Source organism: Branchiostoma belcheri, unplaced genomic scaffold (assembly GCF_001625305.1).
Source record: "Branchiostoma belcheri isolate BF01 breed outbred unplaced genomic scaffold, Haploidv18h27 scaffold76, whole genome shotgun sequence".
NCBI lineage: Eukaryota > Metazoa > Chordata > Leptocardii > Amphioxiformes > Branchiostomatidae > Branchiostoma > Branchiostoma belcheri.
The window spans coordinates 1,135,009-1,152,206 of record NW_017804420.1 but is presented as its reverse complement, the minus strand read 5'-3'; the positions used below and the strand labels follow the sequence as shown (position 1 = coordinate 1,152,206).

Here is a 17,198-nt window from a genome sequence, read left to right as displayed (position 1 = left end):
TCTCACAGCGACACCTAGCACTTGTATCAGTAATGCAGTACTAAGCTCGTCATAGGCGCCATCTTACCTACATGCTGATTGGTTGTCACTGTAATGACTTATGTCCAAATAAGGGATCATCTTCGAGATCTAATGTAGATGCTGATTGGTTAACAGAATTTTGACGTAGTTTATGCCCAAATAAGGACAAATGGTTGTCCTGTTTTGTTTTGTCAACGTTGTAAGAAAATATAGAATTTTGTTTCACAGTGAGACTATTTTAGCTCCAGATGAACACTACAGTTGACCAGACGGCCCTGTTTGTGACGGGCTGCATTTCTGCCACGAGTGGGGCGAAAAAATGTACAAAGTCAAGCGATCGTGACTGGTAATATGAGGCCCGATTAAATGTTTATTGGATGAAGTACCTACATTCGCCACTGGGCGGCGCTTTTTGGAGACCAGTAAGCAGTGCACGAATACCCGTTTAATAGCTGGAACACTACCATCCGTCACTAGGAGGCGCTTTTTGTGAGACCGTAAAAGCAGCTATTAAGATAATTCTGGTAGGATTACATTGCACATACAACAGTACATTCTTTTATTACTGTTCCCTATCTTAGAAAAATCCCTCCTTTTACAAGTTTCGCGATTTTGGTATCATTTAACTCCTGCTGTTTTAAACCAGAAAATTGAAAATAAAAAAAAAGCTGACATACACGATATATGTTCCATACAATTAACACACTGCATGTGGAAAGTTCTCCTGGTTTATTCATTCCATTCTATGCACATTTACATCTTTGGAGTATCTTTGAAAGTGATAAACTTAAGAGTCCAAGAGAACAATAGTTATACAAAGAATTAAACTGCAGACACAACAAACATTGTATCTCATATAATTTGAGTTCTTTAGTGGTACAAATATGCAAACATTAAATCTACACTGCAATCACAAACAAGACTACATCCTTTAGCAGTTAACTCCAGACAGCATCATCGCAAAAAAAATCTACAACTCAATATATATTTTATATTGTATCTGTTCACCATTACAAATCAATACCTCTTACACCTATAAAATCAAACTGGCTGATTGTCTTGTCTATATCTGTCACTACTATTGGTAAATCATTCAAAAGAAGAAACCCTGGAAAAAACTGTAAGTGGCAAGAAAAGTGGTGAAAAGAAGCATTTGAAGTCAAAGTCTTCAGAAGTAAAAAAAAGGATGCTGTCTTATGTAGTTCTATAGATCTCTGATACATTAATTTTCAGGTCTATGTCACCTTTTAGTAGTGAATGGATCTGTCATGGACAAACCATTTATAATATTTCATGAAACATGAGATATTCTGGGAGCTGCAACGGAGTACATTGAAAGATGCAGAAATATTAATATAAGCAAGCGTTGCATTGATAATTTTACGTTGTTGCTGGATTCCAAGAGACACCAGCACAGCAGGTATGACGGTTAGTTCCACCAGTGGGTCTGGCAATGTTCCACAGCCTGGAAAAAAAGCACAACTCAAGTTCACTTTAACATCATGAAATCTGTTATCTTTGATAGAAATAAGATGGTATGATAAATGTGATAACACAAGTAGAAATCTCAAGAATATGTAAGGTTCATTTTATACAGCTGGTTGTATATACATGTACATAACTGTGTACAGGAAGAGACAAAACTATACATTCTATCCTTTTGCTCCTTCTGGCTTCATTTTCCACCTTTTCACTCTTTTTTTCACTTTCTGTTCACCACTTAGAAAAGGTACATATTTGTGCACACTCACATCACAGGCTTTGGCCTGTTCCATCCCACTGCACCAGTACCCAGGCCCCAGGTTGCACAGGTTGTCTTTGCTGTCACACGCTCCAACCTTCTGTAGTAACACAAGGAAACAAGCACAACATCAGCACAACTACCGATATCTCAACAGCCATACATACCATACATTTATTCAATATCATCATGATATCGACTTGACGAAAGAACACAGGAGTCTTAAAGAATTGTATTGGACTACGTCATCAGAATATGGGAATAAAAATGTTTGGATGGGAAACAAGGAAAACTAATCCATGAGCTTCTTTTGAGTTTACAAGAAGTTACAAAAACGTTTGTCCGTCCGAGCTGTGAATACGCGGCGCCCACCTGGCATCCTGGACTGACTACCAGACAACGTCACAGGATCGAGTATATCCAGAAACGCGCGTGTCGAGTAATACTCGGGTCAGCTTATACTTCATACCCCGAGGCATGTGCAACACTGGACTTACCTACGCTAGAAGACCGAAGGGTCCAACTTTGCCTGAACTTTGCTATGAAAGTTCTCAGATCACAGGACTTCCAACACTGGCTACCGCCCAGGAGGGGCTCCACCACTGAGCGCACCACTCGTTCCAGTAACAAACTGACCCTTACCAAATGTAGAACTGAGCGGTACAAACAGAGTAGCGTCCCATACATGGCCTACCTCCTGAACAGTCACTATTTGTGTTAGACACCGTACGTTAAAGTCGTTGTGAATAATGCCTGTGTTAATGCCTGTGTAAATAAATGTAAATAAATGTGTAATGAATTTGCATGTACAACTGGACGCAATTCAGCCTTTGGCTGCAAAGTCCACGTTTTTTTACGAATAAAAACACCATTTGAAGTACCGGTAACTGTCAGACATGCAAACATGCACGACTGTCTTGCATTTTTCTTACCGTGCAGACAAAGTCTGGATCAAGAGCCTGCTCCATCAGTTCTGCAATGGCATCACCATACTGCTCCACAACAGTGTGGCACTAGATGGGAAACAGTCGTATAGAACACAACATAACTACATGTATGTGAAGCAAAAGAATGTGCAAAACATGTTATACAAACACAAACTATTCAATCATTTCTTCGGCACTTACAGTTTCCCCATCACTTGTTTGGCCTGTGTTGTACACATGTACATGTAGTAGGAATCTATTATTCCATTGAATGGCAATATTCATAAATGTATGTACATGTACTGTATGGAATATCTCCTACTTTGACCTTTGAAATAACAGACTGTCCCCACCTCTGTCTTGACGCTTGATGGCAGGAAGTTGCAGATCTTGTCCACCACATCCTTAATTTCCTTCTTTGTTGAGTTTTCCAGGAGCAGAGAGTCAGCATACTGTACCAGGATCTTACACACAGGGCACAGCTCGGACCCTACTCCTGTTGGGAACATAGGCAAGTTAGCAAGGATTTTTTTTGCAGGCACTAAGTTAGAATAGAAGATGACCTTCCATAATGTTAGAGGCACTGAAAAGTCCTACGACCCAAATCTTCTTCTTTTTTTTCAAATCTGTTTCCCCCATGCCCTTTGGTCTTGGGTTACTCCCAAGAAAAACCCATTCCTGACTTTGTACTTTTCCCATTAACAAACTAATATTGATTAGAAATATATCCTCTTTCATGGTAGCATACATTCACTATCTTTCATTTTTACTGGAAATTCAAAGGTACATGTAAATTTGCTGTACTGTGATTTTCAGTGAGAAACTTTATCAGGTTGATATATAATTAATTGGAAAATAAGGTTTGGTAACACAATCTCAAGGACATTTACCTCAGGTTACTGTACAGTAACAATGGTCGGGTTACTGTCTTTTAATAACAGGTCGTGCTGTAAGAACCTGTAGTACATGCACTACTTTTGAATTTCTACATGTGACATCTTTCCCAAAAAATACCTACCTTTCACAAGCCTGACAGAGTTGGACTCATCACACAGGCCGATGGTCTTACAGATGCGCTGGGGGTCCAACTCCAGCTTCAGCAGCTGAATGACGGCAGGACCGTACTCGTTCACGAAGTCCGTGCACTCGTCGCGGATGGTGTCGGGGAAGTGGCTGCACACCTTGTCCAGCGCATCAGTGATCTCTTTCTGATGACACAAACAAAAATGTTTGTACCCAGTATTAGAGAAGGGTTTGTAAGGTAATATAGCTAAGTGTGGTCAAGTGGATGAGTGGTTAGGCTAGCGGATATGAGACTGAGAGGTCCCAGGTTCGATGTCTGGTAAGATGTTGTGTCCTTGGGAAAGGCACTCAGTCCATGCTCCAGAGTGTATTGTCAATTTTAATTGGTTAGGATGCTGGAAATATGTCCACAAATCAACACTCTAACCTCTGTGATGTAAGAACTGTGCATCATGTGACACTGTACAGAAAAGTTCTTACACATATTCAGAAAGTTCTCACAGTTCTTTCATGTTTAACATAAGACAGAAATTATCATATATGTACAGAAATGAGAAGTTCTCACCTCGGTGGAGTTGGCACTCAGTTCTTCATCCACCAGCTGCATGACAAACTCACAGATGACACACCCGACACTCTCCCCCACCTTCTCTGTCTGGACCACCTCCTGGGCAGGCTGCAGCACTGTCATCCTCAGGGCTTTCAGGGAGGGGCAGAACCCGATGGCCTGGCACACCTTCTCTGGGTCCTGTCAAATACAGACCGACTTTATACCAGGATACTGTTGTCACACCAATTTAACTTGTTGGTTCTCAGATTTTTTTTAAACAAACAGGGGAAAAAATTCTGTGGCAGATGTTCTAGCACTACCATTGTACAGTATATGACTGGTCTGTTGAATGTACCATTGTACAGTATGTGACTGGTCTGTTGAATGTACCATTGTAAAGTATGTGACTGGTCTGTTGAATGTACCATTGTAAAGTATGTGACTGGTCTGTTGAATGTTAGCCTGAGTGTCAGCCTTGTTAGCTTTCGTCCGCTACCCAAGGTCCGCTCTCCTTGTTGGCGGGGGAGCGGACCTTGGGTAGCGGACGAAAGCTAACAAGGCTGACACTCAGGCTAGTTGAATGTACCATTGTACAGTACAGTATATGACTGGTCTGTTGAAAACTTTTAAGAAGTAAATCTAGATTTTGTTGCATGATATGTGAAGGCAAATCAGTAAAGGCAACTAGAGTATTTTTCATTACTAAAAACTCATCCAATGAAAATCAGTAATATTTACCGAAAGGGAGCAGTGGTCTATATTTTTCACTTTCAGGAAAAATAGTAGAGGGCAATTCAAGAAACCAATTGATGAAATTGGTGTGGCCTAACGATGGCTAAAATCTGGGTATGCAACTGTAACAGTGTAAGGCATAAGGGGCCTTAAGAGTTCTATAGGAAGTACAGTGATGGTACAATCTGGTTTGGCTTAGTCAGTTAGTGAGAAATCCATCCATACTGTTACGTACCAGTTCTTGTTCCAAGAGGTTGAAGATGATTGGTCCGTAGGTATCAATCAGGGAATCACACTGTAAGTATACAACATAAATCATTAACCTTTATAATGTCAAAAGCAGCTTTTTCCAGACTCTGAGCTTTTCTGGTAATGAGGAACTACTAGTACTAAGAGAAGGAAATTTATTCAAAACGTAATTTTGTAAGGTTCTATTTTCAAAATGAAAGGGTAGCCCTTAATTAAATTTCTTTTTGTCAAAGAAGCAAAAACATTATTTTAGCAGGGCTTTTTTCCTTGGTTCAAATATTAGCAACTATCATTAGCTGAAGGTAACAGTAAATGTACAGTAACATCTGTGTCCATAATATCACCATAGTCCATAATATCGCCACCTTGAGAAATAGTGTGCTTAAAGATATTTTTACTGCAACATACCCTAGGTATGTACATTTGATGTGTGAAGGAGTGCATACCAAAAGTATGTTGCAGTAAAAATATCTTTAAGCACACTGTTTCTCAAGGTAGCAATATTATGGACCCTGGTGATATTATGGACACAGATATTACAGGAAATTTGAACAATTGACCTGGAATGAATTCATCAACTTACTTCTTGCTCCAAACCACCCAAACGAGAGCAGAAGTCGTCCTTGAGAAGCTTGATAAGCTGTGCCTGAAAAAGTTCAGATGTAGATCAGCATAAGAATTTTACTATAGAATCCTCTACTTTTTGTCAAACACTAACAAGACATAGTGGATGCTACTTGAAACGTCTGAACACCTACCTGTGTGGCGTTGTCTGCGACATAGTCGTGGGCCTTCTGCATGACTTCCTCACAGTCATCACAGATGCTGTTGGGTCCCTTCTGCACCTGTGCCCAACAGTTAACAGCATTGAGATTGTACAAATAAGTCAAGTACTGACCAGGACACACACACACATCAAGAAAAACTTGTAATGAGTAATGTCTACGTTAATGGACTTTAGTGGTTCAACATTGCGAAGATCAAATTTGAACCACCTTGCAGAACAAACAGGTACTTCTGAACAAGTAAGTTTGAAACCACACAACAGTTCAGCTGGCAACAGCAATCGTTCTTTGACCCACCTGCTGAAGCCTGGCGATCAACTCAGATGTAGGACACAGCTTTACAGCCTTACACACAGCATCAGGGTCCTGCCAGGGTAGAAAGAACAGGTCTATGAGAATGTTTTAAATGTTATCCAGCCTGATAGGTTGACTTGGTGGCTCCTTTGGTAAAAAAACAAATAGAAAAGACTTTTGCCTGCCAGCTCAAAAATCTGAGAAGCAAGAAATGAAATGACTATGGCTGAACGTATAATTTAATACCGGGTAGCTTTAGATCTTCTGACTTACCAGTTTTGACTCCAGCAGCTGGTAGATGATTGGTCCATAGGTGTCCATGGTTGAGTTGCACTGAGGAGCAACACAAAAACAGCATAGACCATTTAGTAATTTGCTTTGCAAATGAAGTACTTCTCACGCAATATATTCTGTGAAAAACATTATTATACTTGTGTGAAAAACATTATTCTATTCTTGACTGGCAACAATACATGATCAAGGCAGCACATTGAACAACCATGTGCCGTTCTTTCTCCCAGAAAGCAGTTAATCAACTTTATGCTTGTGGTTCAAGCTGACCAGCTAGTATATTCCTGACACACAAACTTACCTCCTTAGCCAGGGCACCAAGTTTTTCACACAGATGGACCTTCAGGTATTCTATCACCTCTGCCTGTTGGAAATACAAAAAAAATCTTGAATGAGTTTGGACATTGAACACTGTAATTTATACCTGTAATCTATTTATCGCAACACACACGTATATTTGATACAAAAGACACGTACATACAGAATTATAAGATGAGAATGAAGTTACTGTATTGTGTTATGTAGAAGACTTTATGGTTTACCTACCTCACTCTTGTTGCTCTTGATCAACGCCTGAACCTCTGTCATGACCAGTTTGCAGTCATCGCACAAGTCATTGGGTTGCTGTGGATAGTTGAAAATGCAATGGTTGAATGAAAAATCATTGCAACTTTAAAATTTATTATTCAAAATTTGGAACAGGCAAAGTAATGTACAATGTAGTAAGTCTACATTACATGTTTGGTGAATGAACATTCTGTCCATTTAATTTATGAAACTTATGAATATCTTGTCTTGAAAGTTCACCTGTGTTGCTGAAAGTAATTATGACAGCAAATAAAATGATTATTTCTTTGCATCATCCACATGATAACAACACCTGTCCTGACCTGTAGGACTGGTTTGATTGGCTGGTGCACAAAGGTAGCATTCTTGCACAGTCCAATAGCTTTGCAGATCTTGTCAGGGTCCTGGAAAAAGCAAAACCATCAAACATTCCATTTACACATAAGCAGCCAAGGACATCTACTTGTATATCAAATCCCACTCCTGAAATGTAATAAAAAAATAGAAATGTGGTAGGTTGCTCTTTGGCTGAATCAAAATAAAAAATTACAAAATTCAATTTTTTTTTCAGACTTACAATTTTCTGTTCCAGAAGCTTGTAGACAATAGGTCCATAGGTGTCCATGGTAGAGTTGCACTGAGGACAGAAATACATGAATGTTAATGCTGACATGGGACATGGAAAATCTAAAAAAAATAACATATAAATCTTTTCTAAAATAAAAAGAGAAAAGCTACAAGATTTCAAACATCTTAATTAAAAAAAAGAATTATGCAAATTGACATAAAAAAGCAAAATATTTTGATTACCTGCTGTAGTTGCAAAAGGAATGGGAAAGATCAAAGTAAAAATATTCAGTGATCATTTGTTTGATGATATTCAGACAAATTATGGCAAATCAAAAAAGCAAAACATTGCCAACTGATGGTCAAGTATTTGTAAGTACAAAGAGATCAAATCATGGTACATATATCATATACTACATGTATCATAAATATCTTGACTACTTATTATAATAGATTTCCTTGCTTCTTTCTACGAGTAGGTGCTTGATTCTATCTAGATGCTTGATCACATTAATATGATGTACAATATGACTATAAGCCTCATATTCTTCCATTGTCCTTTGCACTGAATGTATTCTTCTTTATTTCAAGTAACAGTCACATGAACTTACTGCAGATGCAAGAGCACCCAGCTGCTCGCACAGATGTACTTTCAAGAACTCAACAACCTGTGCCTGTGAAAAGAAGCAATACATTATGATCATCAATAACCTAATTGATATACATGTACACAACAAGACAACAAAATGAAGAACAGATAATATTCATTGAAGGTCTTCAAAATAAACAGAAAAGTAGATTTTGGAGCCCACACATGGCAGATGTGGCCAGGAATGGCCAAGTAGCCAGAGCTAGAGGTCACTTCCTAGCTAGACGATGTGTCCTTGGGAAAGGCACTATACATGACTTTCTTCACTCCACCCAGGTGCAGAATGCGTACCTGACTTTGGTTGGGGAAGTTAAAAGACGGTGAAAGGAGAGGGATGGGTTCTGCATGCCCTAGACACATGGATCATAAACTCTGCTGCAGCTATGGCTTCAAAAAGGCTATGGGACCTTTACATGGCAGAGGCAATAAGATACAAGGTAGGATAAGAACAAACCTCTGTTGTATTCTTGTCCACCAGTTCTTTGGCCTTTTTAACAGCAGCCTCACACTCTGGGCACAGATCCAGGGGCTGTAAAAACACAAGAAATATTTCCAAGTGTCCTAAGAAGCATATTAAAACAGATTACTTTGAAGGTTGTGATTAAGCTTTGTAGCTGTCATTGAAAATGTAATCAAATGTAGTTTCCACAACTTAAGACTCTGCAGAAAAGTTTAAACAACAACTATGGCTATTTTACCTTCTCAGGAGCAGGTTTCTGAGGCAGCGCCTTCCCTTCCGTGCAAAGTTTCAGAGCCTGGCACACTGCTTGCGGATCCTGTTCACAAAACAAACCAACATTATTGCACCTGAGCCAAGAAAATGACAACGACCAAATTGGAGAGACTTTCCAAAATAACACAGCCGGCGGCAAAAGAAATTGCTGACATTCCTCACCAGTTCAGACTTCAGGAGTTGTATGACTTCAGGGCCGTAGGTCTCTACCAGGGTTTTGCACTGTTAAGAAAAAAATCCTTATTAATCAGAACCAGAACATATGAATTCTTCAACAAAGATTGTTTACAACTCTGTGAAATAGTAAACCATGTCCATGACTGTTAGTCCTTAGATACCAGGCTTCTGAAAATCAGTACATACCTGGGATTTAAATCCTGGCCTAGACTAGAATGACTACTACAGACTTTATTGTTCTGTACCACGTGACTAATCAGTGCTCTAGATATCTTGCATATTAGGGTCTATCATTTAAAGGTGGAAAGGTTTCACTGACCGAGTCCTGCAGTGCATCTGGCAGGACAGTACAAGCCTTCTCCACCACTTCAAGGATTTCTTCCTGAACACAGAAAAAAATGAAGATGGGTTCAGTTTTGTCCGTGCTGTAGAATGAATCTGCAATCATGTATGATAAGGTTTTTTTTCCTTACTTTATCATGTAAGAGTACTGTAATTATCATATAAAGATTGTGTTCTTGATTAACAACAATATCTCACAATAAAAACATGGCCTGCTGTCGGCAGTATTCCTGCCTGAAACATTAAAGATGAACCTGTGAACAGCACTGAATCGCCATTATTATATAAATGTACAATAAAAAAAAAGGAACTGTTGAACAAGAATATGTACCTCAGTAGCATTCATGCCAATGATCATTCTGGCCAGCCCCACGACTTCTTCACAGGTATCACAGGTAGGATCGCTCTGTGGTAAAACAAGAAGCATTCAAGTCAGACCATTACACCAAACATCATATCATAATGACATTGATAACATTCCCTATTACATTAATGGTTGATAAACTGTATGCTATTTATACCATTATTGGTTAATAGTTTAACACAAACATTTGTACATAGATGTATCATAGATTTCCAGCAATAATGATGGACTTAGTTAGGATTATCATGACATGTATATGCTTACCCGGTATCTCCTATAAGCCCAAATATCAATATTTTGGGACATCAACTCTCAACATAGCAGGAAAAACTATCTTTATGATTATATTATAATCAAGATAGTTTTTTCTGCTATAGCAAATGGTGAACATTATTGAACGCTCATACATGTACCTTGACTTCCTGCTTGCTCCATACAGCCTGTGCACAGTGGTCGATCGCCCCACACTCCTTGGCAGTGTCGATACCCTGGCACCAGTAACCAGGGCCCCAGCTACAGCGATGCTCACCCAGAAGTCCATATGCTGAAACAAACATGCAGGTGTTTTAGTCAAGATTCTAACAGGTGGCATTGAATGGCTGATATTTAAGGTGAGCAGACATGAGATCGAGACCTGGTTGGACACTGTGTGATCTGGAAAGGCCCTTTACACAACTTTCTTCACCACATCCAGGGTGGGTGACCTGACTGTGGTTGGGCAGGTAAAAGGCTGTTGGAAGGAGAGAGATGGGCTCCACATTCAAATACCGTACCCTAGACACAGTGCATTAACAGCCTACTACACTTGCAGCCTCAAAGTCAGAGAGAGAGACTATGGGACTACATTTTTTTTACCTAACAACTAACAGGTGGAGGTCAAGATATTCCTCTGAATCATTTAATGTCTAATCATGTACTAATTACAGTGATAAATCAATTGGCCCATTCTTCAGGTGGTGACCTCAACAATGAGACAACAAACTTTGTACTTTGTACTTCTGACCTTTGGGCTCTTGGAAACATGTGCTTCTCAAATGACACATTTCATACTGATCTACAGTTCATTCAGCAAACTTCAAAGTCAAAGAACTTGAAATTTGCAATCATGTGTATGTGAACTCTATAAAGGAAGCAATCATTGGTAGTCTCTAACTTAGTCTAAGTGCTGTGTATACAAGTTTGTACAGAGAAATGGTATTCTCTCTGCCCTAAACTTTGAAGCAAACAAAATATCATCTATTGTCTTGAGGTCACTTGTTCACATGGGAAGAAATTCTTTGTCTTTGTCTGCAACATTACTATGATAGTCTTTTAGTTTCAACATCTTGTATACCAAGTTGCTCTTGCTGTCTTTATGCATGTCTAAATTTAGATGTTTTCTGTGCAACATTTTATCAGTTGCCCCTCACCTAGATTGCAATGGACTTTAACCTTGATAGTGTCAAGGTGACCTTAAGGTCAAGGCCGCACTGGCCTGGGCAACACAATCTCTCACCATCAGGTGCTGATTGAGGCTAGGGGTAGCCTCTACGAGGCTGGAAAGAGTAGAAATTGGCCAAATAGACAGATAATATACCAGAGGAGTTGGTCTCCTAAAGGAATACAGTTTGCCACAATGGGTCCAATTTCTACTTTTTCCAGCCAATTCTGAAACCTGGCAGAGACTACCTAGGAGAGTCTGACCAGTGGAAGGGCAGCTAGAAGCATGATATGGTCAAGTTGGAATGTAATGGTTAGCCAGGAGTCCAGCCTTCAAAGCTCTTTTCTATCATTGTACCTCCATGTTTCTACACATAAAAATCCACTATTCCGCAAAAGCTAACAAAGCTGGACTCCAAGCTATGTTGGAGTTTCAAACATTATTCAAATTCACATTTTGCTGTGTTTGCAAAGGTCTATAAAGTCTGTTCTGTACATTCTGCATCTGTATAGCCGGTATAACCGCCTTTCGGCGTAACACACCAGCTTCTGTATCTGTATAGCCGGTATAACCGCCTTTCGGCGTAACACACCAGCTTAAGTCGGACTCTTTTAAACAGTTCCTGTTTCTTCAGAGAAGAAACTGTTTTGTCATCTTCTTGAATTTTAAGTTGAAAGAGGAAGAAGAGCACACAAAATACAGTTACAGCTTTCAGTTCCCCCCATATACAACATAGTCATACATTACTTCCCAAAAATATTGTATTAGCCAAAAACAACGTTAAACTGGGACAGTTACAGTATTTCATTCCAATTTTTATGCCAAGGTTTTATGCCTCCCAATCATAGTATTTGTCCATTAATCTGGAGCTTTTGTTATTGTTTCTCTAGAACCTCCCTTTATGTGTTAACGTTTCATGATCGCAGTAAAAATGTCAGACTAATCATATAGGGGCGTAACGTGGTTATCCTCAGTAGCACGTCGACACAGTCACACCGGGATAGCACGGAAAGTGTCACGAGGTGATGAGTTCATAGTCCAAAACATTTATCAGCCCAGAGTTCAGAGAACATGTAACCTACCATGTCCAGCTGAGCTACGCAGTTTTCGCCAAGCTATTATGAAGACCTAGCCTTCCTAAACTCGTCAAGTTCAAAACAACAAGTCTCTCATTAACTTTTAGTACATGCTTACCTGTTCCAAACAGCAGTAAGGTGCAGAGGAGTCCGAAACGAGCCATGGTGAGCTTTACAATACGCGATGTCGCACCCAGGAACCGATGTCTCTGCTTTCTGTGCTTCGCGTTACTCACTGTCACGTGCTCCTCTAGTGTCAGCTGATCTGGGACCGTCCGTTATATTCTTTTGGAGGTGATCGTGAAACGGCTAACCAATGTTCTTGTGATAACCTCTCATAGTTTTTCAATAAAATTTCTCTTAAACACCTCTTAACAAAAGTATGTGGTTATAAAGTATTGCACATATAACTGTTATCCATTATCCACTCTTTTGTGAGCTTCAGAGACCGCACCATAGCATGGGTGAATTGTCCCTAATTAGTCTGTAGGTCATGGGACGTCCGAGCCTTGCTAACCCGGAAGTGAAACCCGGAAGTGGTCACCATTACTCAGCTGTGGATCCGTAGTGATTTCAGAAGTCATGTCCACTGCCAAACCGTGCTGTTTAGTCATCTGTAGTGCCGCTATAGATGGTAAGAGGTCTAACATAATGGTAACTTGGCAATACAGTGGAATGCTGTTGTTGTTGTGTCGTTATAGCTGTATAGCTGTCATAACTGCCCTCAAAATATTCAAACCTTAGGAGGGGTGTACAGAGAGACATGCTTTCTATGAATTGTGCATGCTTTGACCTGAATGGTATACCTGCACTGCCTGTCAAGAAAGATTTTTTCACTACTGACAGCTAGGAATAGCCTATCAATAGCTATTGATTGATTGAGTGCCAAGATTAATTGACTAGGGCATTTTGGAATGGCTTGACAGATTTTATTAATATGTACAGGTAGAATATGAAAAATAATACGTGATCACAATGTAATAATATCCATCAGATCGTTACTACAAATACAAAATGTTTGTGCAGGTGTGTCGACACAACCATTCATCCAGGCAGTAACTCTGCTGAACTCTGCCTTCACACTGCAACTGGCCACACCAAATGTGAGTAGGACACTAAAAAACATCAAGCAAAATGATAATTAAATTCTTTATTGATTAATAAATGGATGAAGACCTTAACTATACATATAAGCCCACTGGGGTAAGTATAAAGGAATAGTTTACAGATACTGTACATGTATAACATCACAGTGTCAAGCTCATACTTGTACATGTACTGCAGTCAAGTACTGGTAAGTGAATTCAGCTTGTCCTTGCTTCTTTGTGATGGTAAAAACCATCAGAATAAAGTAGTTCTCAACTTCCCATCATCATACTGTACCCTGCAGGGGAAGGCTATTGAGTTTGTCCAACAAGATGATTCCAGTCGGCGCTGGTTAAATGATTTCCGTTCCAAGAGTGTGGCCGTTCCCACAAGACTGGACAACATAGACGGTCAGCTTCTGGTTCTTACCTCTGCCCATTTTTACAGAACACCATGAACAGTTCAGTGAGTTAGCATGCAATAGGCATGTAAGATATGATGATTTCCTTCTCCAGATACATGTACTTTACCAGCTTGTTGTGGTCAATACATACAAACATGATCTGTCCTTGGTACTGAACACTATTCACACTAATATTTCCGTGATATATGAGGAAATCATCTGACTACGTTCACAATTGTGCACCTGTAGTTTCCCGTTACGCGGCTGTGCTGATACCGCCTGCACCTGGTGCCCTGTACGACCTAGCGAAGGATGCAGATGTGGCAGCTGTTCTCAACCAGGCAGTTGCAGAGAGGAGTGAGTGATATCCATACATGTAAACTGTGTGCAGTACTATGATACTGGTATGGTATACAGATTTGACAACTGTGCAGCACTATGTATACCTATGACACTGGTATAAAGATTTGACACCTGTTACTAAAGTTACATTTTCATACCTGTTGCTGGACATATTGCTCCTCTTTTTACATCTATTTTGGTATGTATTGTCTGTCAGTGTGTATGCACCTGTTAAAAAGTATGGTTCCTGGACTACAAATACAATAATTTGTGTTGGCTTTCATTATAGATAGCTAAGTTAGTTTGTTCATTTGTTTTCAGAGCCAATCTGTGCAGTAGGACTAGGAGTAGCAGGACTGTGTGGTGCCATGAAAGATGACGGGCTGACATGGACCTTTTCAAGTTACAGTTTAAGTGGGGTAAGTTGTGGTATTTTGATAAGAACTTTGAAACATGTTAATAATTTGGTAAGACCTGAAGTTTGTTGCCAAGAAAATTAGTTTATGGTAAGGACTAGTTCTTTCTATACCAATACATGTAGAAATGAATGTTGACCTTATAATTTCTCCCTTACCCAAACCTTCAGCCATCAGTGTTGAGTTTAGCCAGGAGTCCCTCCTTTGCCAACTTGCCATTGATTATAGAGGATTTCATTAAGGACAATGGTGCAGTGTACAGCGGTAAGTACAATGTATATTTTCTTAATAGTATATGTACAATAATGTGCATGGAGAATTTTGTTATCATGACATATGTTATAGGAAGAATTTAGATAATACAGATTTTTATGATTGCGAATATCAAAGTTATGTGCAGTTAATAGATGAGTTACAAGGATACTGACATCATCTTGACACCAGTCAAGTTCCCCCTTTTTAAGTTCATTTCAAGTTTTCAACATTTTATTTCTTTCAACAAATTCAAGTGACTTTTGTATCTGTGAAAGAGTTAAGTGTTAACTACATGTATCTTTGTTTTACAGCCAGTAAGGCAGACCACGTCCATGTTGTGGTAGATCAGAACCTGATAACAGGACAGAATGAAGAGTCGACTGTGGTCGCTGTGCAAAACCTCATCCTCTTGTGCAATGCCAGGTAAGACCACTGGTGGAATCATACAAAATCTGCAAGAAAAAAGTCACATGCAAATAGTCATCATGCATGATACAGTATCTAATTTAGGCCCATTTCATACATGCCTTTATTAATTTAGAAGTACAGTACATATAATTTGGAAAGCAATGTAATGGATACATTTTGCCAATGCTTGAAGCAAACTGTTTATCACAGACATCCATGGATGCACTGTCATCATGCAGACATATGAATTAAAACACAAATGTGGGGATTTCCCATGTCATGATCCTTTGTTTTGCCAACTACATGTACTCAAGAGATGTTCTTGAGTCGTATTGTTTTCAGCTTTTGACTTCTGAATGATGTTGTTCACAGGCAAGGGAAACAGGTGCCAAGCTGATGACAAGTGCAATGACATGACAATGAAGAGACTGTACATAAAGCATGGATCTTCCACACAAAACATCTGAAAGCAAGAAATTTAAGGTTTCCATAATCTTTAAACTTGTTCAGCTTTAGGCTACTTGTTCAGCTCTAGCCTACCTCCAAGTGCTCTCCTGCATGCAAAAATTCAGTATATCAAGGGTTGTGACTCAAAGACTCCTGGAATAACCAATGGTCTCAGGATAAGGCTCAACAAAAGACTACAGTGTTACAACAAATAATGTAAGATAGCAGGTATAGTGTGAACTTTCATGTCAGTTTCCTACACGTATTCCATATATAGAGTGAGAGAGAGTCATTCTACTTTTCTTTTGTCATACAAGGGTGATAAAATCTGTACTTTTCAATGTACAGTAATTGATAGCCAAATTTGCAACCAAAGACAGTTTTTTTTATTATATCATTTAGACCACATGTACAACCAAACAAAGATAAGATCAAACTGTAGTATGAAATTATTGCAAATTGCAGCTTTATCATATGGTTTATTATCTTACTGATTGACATTCCCTATTTCTATCTCACAAAATCCACATGAAGGATTATTAAAATTTCTCGATACAAAATTCTTGTCTGTTAGTGTTTCATGGCTGCCACTGTACATACTCTATAGCAAGACATCATGTCATCATCTGTCTGACTGCCTGACTACCAGCATGTGATTTTGTTGGCACATTGTCTGAGGTTTAGAACATGATAAAGATTACAAATCAGATACAAATAGCTGCAGTACTAGCAAAAGTGGTCAGGGGGCCCAAAATCAACTGAATTCCAACTTGATCCTACCTCCTTTGTTCAAAACAGTAATGAAAACATCAATAGTTCAATTAGGAATTCATTGCATGACTATTGACAAAACAGATTATGCAAATTATGTTGTTCTATGCGTCTGGCACCTACATTGTAGGCTATTAGTGTCTCCCTCTTCCAGCTTTTTCAGGAGACCCCAAAGAGTCTGGAGAGATTTAATCCACTGTATCTCAAGATCAGTCCAGTTGCCACACAGACATCTTGATAGAAAGCCAGTGAGAAATGCACAAACCCTGCCATACTGCCATCTTTGGCAAGCTGGCAGCAGGAGGCCTCTATAGAACAGCTGATGGGAAGAAAATTGCCACCTTTGATGTAGGCTTTCTTGTCATGTGGCAGGAATGTCTGATTACTGGCTACAAACTTGCCTGCTTCTTCATGACCTCAGCAAAACAGCACTTGTGGACACATTTAGTTAACCCTTGTGGGACCCTTGTGGTCATTTGGGGGTTTACAGTTTTCCTTCCCTAATCTCTTAGTTTACTGTCAAGCCTAATCATCTGTTGATTGGACCTTAAACCAGTACACAC

At 39.4% G+C, this 17,198-nt stretch overlaps 2 protein-coding genes across 2 annotated transcripts; one reads left to right on the top strand and one right to left on the bottom strand.

Annotated features, from left to right (window-relative positions):
- Positions 1–733: 733 nt before the first annotated feature.
- On the bottom strand, positions 734–12,762 carry LOC109485506 (prosaposin-like). The gene is made up of 19 exons (XM_019789192.1): positions 12,626–12,762; positions 10,425–10,555; positions 9,979–10,053; positions 9,625–9,687; positions 9,291–9,350; positions 9,094–9,171; positions 8,850–8,924; positions 8,358–8,420; positions 7,757–7,819; positions 7,503–7,583; positions 7,159–7,236; positions 5,567–5,607; positions 5,229–5,316; positions 4,277–4,459; positions 3,707–3,896; positions 3,042–3,184; positions 2,695–2,775; positions 1,773–1,862; positions 734–1,486 (listed from the first exon to the last, which is right to left on the bottom strand). Exons 1-19 carry the CDS (start codon positions 12,669–12,671, stop codon positions 1,451–1,453), a joined length of 1,665 nt encoding a protein of 554 aa, XP_019644751.1. The 5' UTR covers positions 12,672–12,762; the 3' UTR covers positions 734–1,450.
- Positions 12,763–13,049: 287 nt separating this feature from the next.
- LOC109485451 (Parkinson disease 7 domain-containing protein 1-like) lies at positions 13,050–15,970 on the top strand. The gene is made up of 8 exons (XM_019789056.1): positions 13,050–13,141; positions 13,534–13,610; positions 13,898–14,003; positions 14,246–14,353; positions 14,660–14,757; positions 14,925–15,018; positions 15,321–15,432; positions 15,790–15,970. Exons 1-8 carry the CDS (start codon positions 13,090–13,092, stop codon positions 15,812–15,814), a joined length of 672 nt encoding a protein of 223 aa, XP_019644615.1. The 5' UTR covers positions 13,050–13,089; the 3' UTR covers positions 15,815–15,970.
- Positions 15,971–17,198: the final 1,228 nt, after the last annotated feature.